The sequence below is a fragment of the Pipistrellus kuhlii genome, unplaced genomic scaffold (genome assembly GCF_014108245.1).
Source record: "Pipistrellus kuhlii isolate mPipKuh1 unplaced genomic scaffold, mPipKuh1.p scaffold_m20_p_3, whole genome shotgun sequence".
Classification (NCBI taxonomy): Eukaryota; Metazoa; Chordata; class Mammalia; order Chiroptera; family Vespertilionidae; genus Pipistrellus; species Pipistrellus kuhlii.
The window spans coordinates 150,608,487-150,622,251 of NW_023425529.1; the positions used below are offsets into that span (position 1 = coordinate 150,608,487).

General features: G+C 45.4%; 1 protein-coding gene across 6 annotated transcripts in view; it reads right to left on the reverse strand.

The window, feature by feature from the left end:
- Nucleotides 1-13,765, reverse strand: part of STK24 (serine/threonine kinase 24) — a 100,763-nt gene that overhangs the window by 5,825 nt on the left and 81,173 nt on the right. For 3 of the 6 annotated variants that reach the window (XM_045588752.1, XM_036456570.2, XM_045588754.1), the window contains 5 exons: nt 7,739-7,924; nt 5,252-5,397; nt 3,799-3,928; nt 2,556-2,624; nt 1,133-1,269 (listed from right to left, as the gene is read on the reverse strand). In XM_045588752.1, the coding sequence (XP_045444708.1) occupies nt 1,133-1,269; nt 2,556-2,624; nt 3,799-3,928; nt 5,252-5,397; nt 7,739-7,924 (668 nt within the window). The remainder of the gene's footprint in view (nt 1-1,132; nt 1,270-2,555; nt 2,625-3,798; nt 3,929-5,251; nt 5,398-7,738; nt 7,925-13,765) is intronic. The other 3 variants (XM_036456568.1, XM_036456569.2, XM_045588753.1) reach the window with 2 other exon arrangements.

Consider the following 13,765-nt stretch of genomic DNA (forward strand, 5'->3'; position numbering starts at 1 on the left):
GAACGGGGGCAGAGATAACAAATCTGCCTATTGCCTCAAAATCGAAGGTGGCCAAGTAAAGTCTTAATTCTCTAGCCTACACTTTAGAGCAAGTTAGAAAGTTGGAGTGTCTTTGGCAAAGGAACCGGAGAGTTAGAAGAATGCACTTGCAGGTCAGAATTAAGGTTTTCTCTGGATGCCCCTCTTTAGAGGGACTCTTCATGTGGCTCCTTCCATCAGGTGGCTCCTTCCATCACGCCTAAGAAGTGGACAAGGGGACCCACACACCCCAAACTTTTTTACGTACTAAAAAGCTGACCCCTCAGAAGAGACCTGCAAGGTCCCTGATTGTCACCAGCCCTGCCATCATTTGTAAGTGACTGAGGAGCCTGGAAAAGTCACCTGGAAGGTGGATGTCAAAGCAGTGACATGACTTATGCTCAGGAGTGTTGAAGGTTTGGGACGTGGCAGAGAGATGGAGCCACAGAGCTGCTGGACAGCTCACCTCCGTTATCTCTAAACTTCCCCAAATGACTGTACTTACGCTAGGGGCTAGGGCAGTCTGAGTGACCTCCTCCACAGGAGACTCTTTTAAAAAAGTTCAAGAGAGTGGGTAGGGAGACCCAGATCACTATCCTCGCCGGCACTCGGGGCCACTGGTGGGCGCAGGGAGCACCCCGCAGGTCGGTCGGTGCACACAGGTCAGGACAAGAGGCCAAATAGAAAACCAGCCACCCAAGGAAAATCACAGACCGCATCCATTCTCACTGCACTCGCCAAGCCCAAACTTCTGGAATTTTTGGACATTTGACTTTAAACCCAAATGGAGAATTACCAACATATGGCTAAGGCCTGTATAACTAGGCTGCATCATTACAGCAGACAGATATTTATGTGCCACGAAGTCCTGTGGTCTTTCCCAGTCGTTTCCAGATTTGTGTCCTTCGTGCACATGATTTTCAGAACTGAGAACAAGAATGTAACAGGAAAGACTAAGAACAAAGTGCCATGCTGGCAAAGGGAGGGTAGCAGAGCGGTCCCTTTCGAGGGGTCCCACACCAGCCTAGGGAAGCCACAGGGCAAGCGTGGAGCGACCTCCGCGGGGCTCTCCTGCCCAGCGGCAGTGTCCTCGCTGCAGGCTGGTGGCAGTTACCTCTGGAGCCGCTGCACAAGCTGCGCCACCATGGTGTCCGAGATCCCGGGGCATGCCTCTTCCGCCAGGTAGATGGCCCCTCGCAGTTCTTCTATGGACCCCATGTTACCACCACATGCCTGGCTCTTCTCCTTCAACTTAAAAGACACAAACATGAACAGCATGACACACACGAGCACAGAAAACAAGGAGCATCTGTTCTAGAGAATAACACAACGTGTGGACCACAATGGCTCCAGTCACACGAGTCCTGGCAGGGACCCAGCACAGCCACTGGTTCACTCCCCAATCCTCTCAATGAAGTGTGGGGGTGCCAAAAACACCATACAGAAAGGTCATCAGTCAAACCTGAGCCCCTACCTGCACTAGCGTTAGCAGAGACAACTGGTGTCCTGTGCACCTTTTCAAATCTGTTCATGATAGGCTGTCCCGTTTTCTTTTTCCATTTCAACCCAATCTTATTCCAGAAAAGTAATTTCAAAATTACTCAGTGCTAGTTTCCACCGGGGCTATCTAATCTAAAGCTTACTATGGTTGATGGGTTGGTTCTAAGATGCTGACAAACTGTCTTTTTTGGACCTCTTTTCTCAAAATATTCTAGTTCGTGTAACTAAGTGCCAGCTCTAAATTTGGGGATCTGTATGCCCCTCCTGGCACCTCTGCTCCCATGAGAACCATTATACAGTTTGCAGGCTCCTTCTTCAATGTAAGGTCAATTCAGTCTTTCAGAAATGCAGCAAAACGAGCAATGCAAAAGGGTGAGCTACTCAGGGCAAGACGCAGCCACGGGCAGGACTGAGAGCCCTCGGTGCAGGCTCCAGGTGGCAGCAGCAGAGAAAAAACACAGCCTCCTCGTCTGGAGTCCCCTCCTCAATTTCATCTTTAATGAACAATTTTCAAAACAGCTTTGGCTTTTCCAGCTCGTATGAACACATGCTACCAATTCCCCGCATCAGTCTCATTCTGCAAACAGTGGTTTCTCCTTCTCCCGGGGAAAGATCATACAGAACACCTGGGAAGCCTGGCCTTTAGGTTAGCCAGGAAAAAAAATCATTACCTCCAGGATTAATTCATTAATTCTTAATAATGACTTCAGAATAATTTCTTCAAAGTGCCCCATAACAGCTTCAGACAAATGAGAGAATACACCCCTTTTTCCCTAATCACCTGTTTGATCCTGGAGAAGGGACAACAGCAGGGTCACAGGAAAGGAAGGGAACATCTAGACAACCAGTAGGACCAATCTTCCAAACATCATACAAAAGAAGGAAATGGGCCCTGGCCGGCATTGCCCAATGGTTAGAGCATCGGCCTGCACTTCCTGAAGTCCTCACCTCCCAGATTCCACTGGCAATACTCCCCCGGCTTCCTCTCCCTTCTCATGCTCCCCCCCACCCCCCACCAAGTCAGCTGGGCATCTTACCTCTGCAAACAGAGGAGAAATAATTGTAGATAAACACTGAGAGAAAGGCCTCTTTGGGATGTCTTTCATCTTGGGGAAGAAGAAAAAAAGTAATTAGAAATATTTGACATTTACAAAAATTCAATAAACTTCAGACAGGTGCTACCCAAGTATAATGTAATTTATGAAGTGCTCCCCTGGAAAAGTCTAGCACCCATCTGACACCATCCACAGCAAATACATGAGTGACTATATTTCTTATGTGCTCTCCATCCCAGGACTATTAGTTCTTCCAATTTGTACTTCTTGATCCCTTCACCTTTTCACTCAGACCTCCAGCCTTTCTTCTATCTGGCAACCATCAGATTGTTCAATAAATTTGTTTCTCTTTTGTTCATTTATTTATTTTTAGATTCCACATGTAAGTGAAATCATATGGTGTTTGTCTTTCTCTGGCTTATTTAATTTAGCATAAATACCCTCTAGGTCCATCCATATTGTCACAAGTGGTAAGATTTCATTCTTTCTTATGACTTAGTAATATAGTCCATTGTATATATGTACCACATCTTTATCCATTTAGCTACTGATGGCTACATAAGTTGCTTTCATATCTTGCCTATTGTAAATAATGCTGCAATGAACATAGGAATACATATATTCTTTCAAATTAGTGTTTTGGATTTCTTCAGATAAATACTCAGAAGTGGAACTACTAGATTTTATGGTAGTTCTATTTTAATTTTTTGAGAAACCTCCACAGTGGCTGCAGTCTGCATTCCCACCATCAGTGCACGAGGGTTCCCTTTTCTCCACATCCTTAACAGCACTTGTTGTATGTTGAATATAGTCATTTTACAAGTCTGAGGTGATATGCTACTGTGGTTTTAATGACTTTTAATAAAACTTAATCCCAAAATTCTAATAGAGAACATGAATAACCATATATGCAAAATAAGGACAGTTCTGTCAAGAGAGCTAGAAAGTCATTTCAAACTTCACCTAATCCCACACCCCGTAATTCCCACTGTATATTCAAGCATCAGGAAATGCTGATCCCACAGAAGGGCAGGCCTACAGAGAGCAGAAGTCAGCATTGTAGGTCTGACTTTCAGTAATCAGCCGAACAAAATCTCCTGCTCTGCCAATTCACTGTCAGCAAAACTCCAAAGCAGGCCGCCATTGAGGAGAAAGGGACTGAAAGGGACTGAAAATGCTGCTGACTGGTGACAAGTGTTGGTTCCTCTCATACCAACAAACATACCTTATTTCTGTCAAAATCCGATGGCTGAAGAGTTCCATTCTCAAGACTCTTTGGATCTTTCTCTCGGATCGTGAAGATCCAGTCGCTAGAGTCGCTGCCTCCAGATGCTTGACCATCCGTGTCCGTTTCCCTTAACACAGAAATCCAGGAGAACCCGTGATGAGCTGCTCTGTGGGGCTAAGACCCCACAGGTGGCCTCTCAAACCCCAACTGAGCACTTAGGCCCACGCATGCCTTCTCCGTCTCACCCTCACCCCCCACAGCAATTCCACTCTTCCCCTTCCCCAACAGTGACACTCACTTCCAGTCGCTCTTGGGCTTCATAAGACAAGCCTGCCTCCCGACTCAGAGAAGAGAGACCATCACAGTGTGATCCCCACAACTTCCCACAACGCCTGCTGCATCCACACTTCCAGTTCCCCCATCCTCCTCAAACGAAAGCAGCGTATCTTCCCAAATGGGATAAACTTAATTTCTTCTGACCCATGTCACTGACAGGCTCAGTCTTTACGCTGGCATTTCCTAAGATTTGGTGCTGGGCCGCAGGGCCCTTCTCACTCTGCAGACATGCTGGGAAGGACACCATTTGTTCTCCTGGTTCCAATGACCACGGTGACTCTAAATCTGTACCATCTGCCAAGACATCTCTCCCAAACTCAAGCCTCAATGCCACTCTCAACTGGACACACCCTCTCGGACATCCTATCAGCAACTTGAACATGTCCCACACAAACTCGGTTTCTTCCCCAGATCTTTTCCAGTGTCCCCACTTCAGCGGCGCCTGCCACATGCCGAAGTCCGGACCGCTGCCTCCTTTCCCCAAAGCCACGGCCAGACTCCACCTTCATCTTTCCATCCCCAGTGCTACCACCCTCATTTCTCAACGTCTAGAGCTCAACAATTCCTGATCCGTGGTTCTCGCTGCTGGCTTTATAATGGAATTGCCTGAAGACCTTCAGAAAACACTTGTTCTCATCCCCAGACATTCGGATTCCTTTCCCCTTTATGTCAGAGCCATAAGCCCAGCTTTCCCCTGAAATGGCCCTCCACCCAATTCATCCTCAGCTAACGGAATTCCTGGGTGCTTAACTGGACACCAGTTTTTAGTAGCTTCCTGGTGCAGTGCGAAGCCTCTACCAGACACAACACAGGATCACAAAAACATACATTCGTATCTTCTTAAAAATGTATTTAAAGCAGTTTCATCTGATCAGTGTTCCATTTACGCAGTTTTATCACTCAGGCTTTATGCAGGAAAACTCCGTAACACGAGGAGAACCATCAACCCGGATTGTCTTTAGGAAAAAATAAAAGGAAAGGAACCCAAAGCCCACCCCAATGAAAAGACTAGACTGAACACAACACGCTCGGGCATAGCGCAGTCAGGGGCGCACAGCCAGGGGAGCATGCTCTGGCTCGCACACGCTCGAATGACTCGGATGGGGAGTCTTACGTGTCGGAGTCTTCTGAGCTGGAGTCTTCATGGCTCTGCTCTGCCTTCCACCGCTTGTACCTGTCGATTAGCTCCGTCAGGTATGATGTTTTCTTCGCATTGCGTATTATAAACTTGTGTTTCAGTAACTCCTTTGCAGTGGGTCTCTGGGAAACAAACCACCAATGAAAAAGAGAAAAAGCACGAAATGAAGTCCCTGCATTCAACTTGATTCTACTCCAAAGGTTAGACTTCTGCCTCAAAAGGCCAAACAGCCTTGGCTGGTTTGGCTCAGGGATTACACCAAAGGGTCATGGGTTCAATTCCCAGTCAAGGGCACATACTTCTCAGGTGGGGGCGCCTGTGGGAGGCAATCAATTGATGTCTCTCTCTCTTTCTCTCTCTCTCTCCCCATCCCTCCTATTCTCTCTATTAATCAATGGAAAAAATATTCAGGTGAGGATTTAAAAAAAAAAAAAAAAAAGCCAAATAACCACATTAATACCTAAAAAAGCAAGTTCTACTTCAAAGTTTTTTCCCCCTAAGACCTATTCAAAGAATAAGTCATTCAGTACCCATGGGTGGGACTCTGTGTACAGTAGCATTTAGTATCTAATGTTAAGTTTTCAGAAAACCACCCAATTTACCTAGAAAATGCTCCAAAGAATTTCACAGAAATCATCCAAAAGAGCTAGAATATGCCTCTTAGGTTCTATGAAACATTTTATTGCAAATGCTGGCAAGAGAGAAAACATGTTTCGTATTACCTTGTTAATTTACTATATTAATATTTGGCCCCATCCCCCAAAATAAGAAACATGTTCATTTGGATCCATCTAGAAGAAACTACAAAGGAATCAGGAGATCCCTTTTTCTTAATTGCTCGGAGTACCTGAGTTCTTAGTCATTCAGCCCCAACTTAGAAATGCTTGTTTCCCTGTCCTTGTGGTCCAGTGAGGACTGCATCCAGGCCCTGGGCTCAGGACAGCCACAGCCAGACAGCATGCTTTGACCATGGCCAACTGCTCTGCCCTTGAGGTTGCCAAAACCAATTACAGGGAACATGCTTCCCAAGGCAGCTGAATGAAGCCTGAATTGGAACAGGCAGGAGGAATACACAAACAACACAAGTCAGACTAAGCTGCCGCTTACTCTGAATTTCTAAAGCTTTCCTAACAAATGCCAGGCATGTTTCTCAAATTTAAGCTTGTGAAAAACGTGGGTCACCTCAGGTATTTCTCACTCCCTGTCCACGGGACTGTGAAACTCCAAGCATCTCAGAAGTGCTTGCATTCTCAGCTTCTCATCCTTTTCTCAGTGCAACTGGGGTCAAGGCCGAGTGGAGATATGTACACTGGCAAACAAGCCAATACTGGAAGTATGAGTTTTTGTTGTTTTTTAAAATATATTTGTATTGATTTCAGAAAGGAAGGGAGGGGGAGGTAGAATCAACGATTGGCTATCTCTTGCACACCCCTTTAAGGGATAGAGCCTGCAACCTGGGCATGTGCCCTGTCCAGGAATCAAACCATGACCTCCTGGTTCATAGGTCGACACTCAACCACTGAGGCACACCGGCTGGGCTGGAAGTACGTCTTTAATGGGAAGATATAGATGTGTGTGGGTGTAACTCTGGGTGCTGGTGCCTTGTGACTAGAACAGCATGATGTAAATTTCAGAGCATTGTGGCAATGGAGAACAGCAGCACCACACCACTGATGGTTGGTGTACTTTGCAACCCCTTGAGGATCTCAGAATAGGTTGCACTCACCATCCAATTCTTTTGTCAAAACTGGCATCATATTAGAAAACCACGGTGCTCTTGTAAAACTAATCACCCATTTTTAGATAAGAGTTCATGAACAGAAGTGGGGGTTCCAGCTAACCCTGCTGAAAAATTCATAGACAAAACAAGGACATATGGTGCTATAGACAACACCAAAATATACACATAACTTTCAAAATAATGTCCTAATTCAAAGAGAAAATTAGGCTGACGCTATGTAGTTGGTACTGCTACATGGCTCTGCCAGAGACCATCAAACATAAAGAAGGGGGTTGGGCAAAGTGGGTGGTTCACTTGTATTTTATTTGCCTTCCTTTCCTGACATATGCCAAGAAGAAATTGAAAACATTTACTTTAAGAATTATTTTGCCATTATTTTTCAGGCCAGACTTTGCGATTATTAAAAATAGCTTAATAATTTATAGCCTGACCTACCACTATAAAATGAAAAACGTATTATTACACATATAATATTAAGGAGAATAGTCTCCAAGCTCAATGAGGTATTAGATGCTAAAAAATAAATTTTATTCTTTAAGATAAAATAACAATAAAAATGTATTTGCAATGCAAAGAAATCGATCATACCCACGTAGAAAAAGAAAACAAATGAGACTGTGAAGGCAGCTGACGTTAGTGATAAAATAAATTCCAATAAGATAGATTTGGACCAAGTCAGGCCACGCATGGAGAGATGTGGGCCATTCTGGTCTGAAACTCACAAAGCTCGGCTCCTTGTTCAAACAGGCCTCCACAAACTCCTTGAGGGGCTTGCTGTAGTTTCCTTCCAGCGTCGGAGGGTTGTTCTTTGGAATGAGGAATAAAACCTTCATGGGGTGCAGCTCGGAATGAGGCGGTTCCCCTTTTGCAAGCTCTATGGCTGTGATGCCCAGGGACCAGATATCTGCCTGCAACAGAAAAGCACCTTTAGAGAACCACCAAGCAGGAGTCAATTCAAATAAAATACTTCAGGGGGTGGGGGAGAAAGAATACATCTCGATGAACTTTTAAGGTTTTGAGAATATCATTAACTGAAAATAAGAAAGATAAGCCTTTGGTTTAATGTCAAAATAAGCAACGCACAAGAAAAAACAATACACAAAACAGCTTTTATTTCTGTACTGAAGTGGCTTTTACGAGTACTCCTCTTCCACTTGCTGTTGGGTATAATGCATTCACTGTCAACTGAGGCCCCTGAGGCAGTCAACAGGAGGTAGTCAGAGAAGGGCAGAGAGGGCAGATGGGGGAGTGAGGTGTGTTTGCCAGTCAGGCAGTGCTCAGGACTAACAGAATGCTCCAAGTTAAGTGCTAGCACTACCAGCAGTCTCATGACCTTAGACTAACCTCTGAGCCTAGTTCGCTCATCTAAAAACAGAAATAACAACAAGTGTGTCTAACACAGCATTCAGAACTTATGTTCAAACACACAAAGAAGTGGAAAATACTTGTACAATGCACCCTATTTACCTAGCATATCAATTCAATAATCATTAAACGTAAGTTTTAGCTATTATTCACCATAGTATATAGCAGATTGAAAAAAAAAATCATGACATTTTCCTTGAATACCTCAGTTTACCAATTTAAGGACTTTTTAATACTATCAATATTTAAAATTAACAATAACTCCTTATCATATAATAATTCAATATTATGTAATAATTTAACATCATGTAATAATTTCCTCAACTATTCAAAAGTCTTTTCATGGTTTGTTTATTTGAATCAGGATCCAAACAAGGCACGGATACTACAACTGATTGTTAGGTGGCCTAAGGCTCCTTTAACCTGTAACAGTTCACTCCCTCATCTCCCCAGTGTCACTGACTTGAGGAAGAAATAGGCACCAATTCTGGATTTGTCTGGTTTCTTCCTGGTGTCATTAAATGTGTTCTACTCCTGGATTTCCTGTCAAATACCCAGTGGGCTCATTAAGTCTGGAGGCTAGATTAGATTCACTACTGGAAGGAGTTAGGGGGTGCCATGTGGGGGCACCAAGTGCCCAGATGCCTGATCTTCCCCTTGCCCAGCCCGTGCTTGTGGCCTTGCAGGGGATGGGAGGCCAGGCCCTCCACTATACTCAGTCTTAGTACGGCTATCTCTGCTCTTGTCACTGCACTGAAAACCCACCATAACTCCAGGCAATTAAGTGAGAGCCTATACATCTCTCACACCCACCCTGTCGCAAGGAGATAGAAAGCCTGAAGTCCCATTCAGGTCAGGACCCAGACATTTTCCACCTTTAACTACCTGGAAAGGATCATCAGCCATGTTCCCGCAATCCTAGAGAGTATGAGAAACCCTCACTACCATCCCCCTGGCACATATATGCCAGGCCTAGCACATACTTCATATTCTCCTGTTCTCAGAAAAGGCAGGAAAATGCAAGCCTTGCTCTATATTCTTTGTACATTTTACTAAAGGTAGATCAGTGGTAGGCAAATTGCAGCTCACAAGCCGCAGTTTGCCTGTTGACTAATGAGTTTGCCGACCACTAGTCTAGATGAACCAGTATCAGGAGCAATATGCCTGTTTTCTTTCTATATGCAACCTGCACTCTGCTTTATCTTACATGTGTATTATTTTTAAAATCAGAAAAATGTGACTTATTCCAGAGTCCCTCTCTCCCAGGAGGAGGAAGAAGGGTGCCTGCAGTGAGCGCCCATAACTGGAGTGGCAGGAGGACCTGCCTCATATGCAGGTACCAGGAGTGAGGGCAGCGTGCATGAGGAGAGGAGGCAGCGAGGATAGAGAGCACGACTCTCCTGCCACAGCAACCCCTCTACTCAACAGGGTCCTTCCTAAATAAAGTCTGCATGGCCCCATCCGTTGCTACTTCACCCCCCTGGATTTCACCAGAGCTGCTGCTGTTGGCAAAGCCTGCTACTCAGCCTGCCTCCCACCGAGTGTGGATGCAGGACTTTGTCCAGATGATGTACCTCCAGACCTCTCCGCACCGGTACCACTTAAACCCACTGCGTAGCTAGAAGGCCCCCGCCAGTGGCGTGTCTGCTGGCAGTCTGTCACAGATATGTGGGCACTCATTTCCCTGTGGGCCAAGGGCTTGCTATTGGGCATCACGCCAGACAATACCCAAACAGGCAGCAAGACTTTGAGGACCTGGCACCCCTTCCACCTGCCAGGATGGACCAACCGATGTTAACCAAAGAAACAGCATCCCAGCCACCAGTGTTACACAGCCGAGCCTCCAGAGAAGCGCAGGGTTATCCCTCACCTGCTCCCCCGAGAGTCGCCAGCACAGCCTTGCCAAGACAAAGCACATGTCAACCTCCAAGGCAGCCAGCCTAGCCAGGAGCTGGAGTGCCACCCCAGCCTCTCGGGACCCTTCTCTCTATCCTCCTACCTCACCAAGTACCGGGTGTGTGGCTCCCGAATCTCGGAGCCCTTTCTGGCTTAGTTCAGAGCTCCCTCTCCTGGGACTTCCATAGGGGGCTCCTCGAGAGTCTTCCTGACAGAAGACACCGAACACTCTCCTGACTGACTTGGAAACCTTGACTGGCACTCGAACAAACAGCAAGCAATTTGGCATCATGTTTCAAAAGCCATAAAAATATCCAAACTTGTTACAACCAATTAATTCCACTTCTAGGAATCTATCCTAAATAAATACATTTTAGATTTGGAAAATAGCATATGCTGCCAAAAATATTCAATGTTAGCTTTACTTACACCAAGCCTTAAGAATGACTAAGCTGATGTGGCACATACACTTACTGAAGAACCACGCACTCAACAATGATGACACCGATTGGGAATCATACATGCAACTGAGTTTGTCTTATGACTGTACCTAGGAAATATGGCATCAGATGTACAACATGTGTCTACGTTTTAACCCTTTGCACTCTGAACCATTCTGGACATTGGCTACCAGCTACTCGACGCTAACAACGGAAACGTGCGTTGAATTAACTCAATTCCCCGTAATCACTAATAAACTGCAATGTCCCCTGAGAGGGGACATCCGAGTGATATGCTAGAATTCAGATGTCCCCTGAGAGGGGACAGTGGAGTGCAAAGGGTTAAAATATGTTATGTGGGGGAAGGACAGACGTTTCCAAAGCAATTAAATTCAAGTATAAGAAGAGACTTGTTACCCAAAGAAACTAGAAACATCAATCAGAAAGGATATATACACCCCTATGTTCACAGCAGCACAATTTACAATAGCTAAGATTTGGGAACAGCCTAAGTGCCCATCAGCAGATGAGTGGATTAAAAAACTTTGGCACATCTACACAATGGAATACTATGTTGCGGTAAAAAGGAAGGAACCTCTACCATTTGCAACAGCATGGGTGGACCTGAAGAGCATTATGCTAAGTGAAGTAAGTCAGTTGGAGAAAGATAAATATCACATGATCTCACTCATTTATGGAATATAATGAACAACTTAAAGTGATGAACAAAAACAGACCGAGAGACAGAGAAGCATCGATGAGACCATCAAATCTCAGAGGGAAGGGGGGGGGGGGGGCGGGCGGGGAGAGAAGAGGAGGACTTGTATGCATGCATATAGGCCTAACCAATGAACACAGACACCAGGGGGACGAGGAAATTAGTGAGGAAGGGGGGGGGGGGGGGGGCGGGAGGACACGACGACAAGAACACATATGTAGTGCCTTAATCAATAAAGAAAATAAATTTTAAAAAAGAAAACAAACAGGATTTTCAATGTGAGTTCAAGTCAAAAGCTGTGTTTTGCACTGTGGACATTTGTGAACAGACGTTTTCCTACATGAACGGTGCTAGGTGGCACAATCCTAAGTGACAACACAGAGTAACTGTTGCTGATGACCAAGGATTCTTCTCAATGGGGCTGCAGGTTGAGTGGGTACCAATATCCAATAGTCTAAATCCCTGCAATATACCAATCATTACAACCTTTAAGTAGAAGTAAGTTGGCTACAAATCTGCAGACAATGCAATAGGAGTTTAAGTAGCATAAAAAAAAGTGCATAGAAAATACTCTAGAACACATGTGTCAAACACAAGGCCCTCGGGCCAAATCCGTCCCGCCAGGCCTTGCAATGTGGCCCGCACCGCGCTGTCGTCACTGCACTCCGCTGCGTTTCCATCACAATGACAGTTTATGACTGTTCAGTAAACCATTCGGCCCGCGATTTAGGCTGGATTTTAGATTTTGGCCCCTTCTCTGATTGAGTTCGACACCCCTACTCTAGAAGGAACCACAGTCAACTCTATAATCAAGAAGAGGTGGGAAACCCTGGAAAACCCAAATCACAGTTATACAGTCAACAAATAGATCAAAATGGATTTAATATAAATGATTTAATTAGATGCAATATTTAGTAGGTACACTTTTATAAGCAGCATCTAGAAGTGTAAAGATCACTTGCGCTACACAGCAATTATATGATGGATCCAAAAAGGTGCCATCGTGACTACGTGCTAAAATAAAGCCTGCTGTTGGGTGCTGTTCCCACTCCCATCCTCCTCCCACCTCCAGGGCTCCTTATGGCAGGTCTGTGGGCAAATCCCGATCCTCCCAAGGCCTGTGAAGGCCGGGGAGGCCAGTGGCTCAGCATCAGGTTGGGGAGGGCCAGTCCTGCACTGCGGTGGACGGGCCAACTGCAGACTCCAGCAACCACCACGTTTTCCCTCATCTTTAACCATTTTACTTTTCCCTTCAGTACATCACCCATCTCCACCTTCACCATGGTCAGACTGCCAATGGTTATGTCAGAGATGACCGGACACCAAAATGATGTAGCTTGTGCTTGGGTAGTAGGGCTACAGATGGTTCTCTTTTTGTCTCCTTTTCTCCCCTGTATTTTCCAGATTAGAGTATATACTGCTTTTGAGACCAGAATGGGAAGAGTTACTTACAGGAGAATACTGACACTGGCCTCTCAGTGTCTAAGGATGTCGTTTCACAGGCAAGTCACATTCTCTGGCCTCATCCCCTAGCACATTCTTCACCACAACGTACAACCCTAATATAAACATCCTGCCCTTTCCTCCGTGGACTTGGGCCAAATGCCCTTCCCTTACCTTCGAGGGGCTGAAAAGCCCTGTCTGACTCCCTGCTCAGCTCGTCCGATGTCCCTCACTCAACCCCCCGCACTCCCGCTTACCTGTTAGCGCACCTGACACCCGGTGCTGCCATTACTCACTGAAGATGTAAATTATTTAGCACAGCACTGGGCACAACTACAGTGAAGATCAAATGAATGGGTACAGAGAAAAGGACATGAAACAGGCTAAGTTTTTACCCAAGTCCAATCCATTTCCTGACACACCGTCATAATAACCTTACAAAGGAAGGGTGTGTGTAAGTTCTGCAGCCCAAGACCCTGCTCCAGCAAGGAAACCAAAGGCTTCCTAGTCAGAGAGCAGAGTTTTCTGCCTCAGCACCATCTTCAAAGTCTGAGGACTTCTTACTCAAACAAAGCTGCCCCAAATCCCCTTAATAACAACAATAACAGTTACGATGAAGGTTCTTCAGACATACGGGATATGATGACTTAGTAACACTGAGCTCAAGTTAAGAACTGAGATGGACAATAAAATGCCCTGCATGTGCAATCTCAGGCAGAACACCTAAGCAGCCCAGACAAATGACAAAGGGTCAAAGACACTGGTTTAAGAACTGGTTGTGTTAGATACATATGTAAAACTAAGACTTAGTCCCCTTGGGGTTTGGTGAGATGAAGATGCTAGCGAGGCAGATAAATCCTTTTTCTTCCCAGCCTGACCCTCCTTTG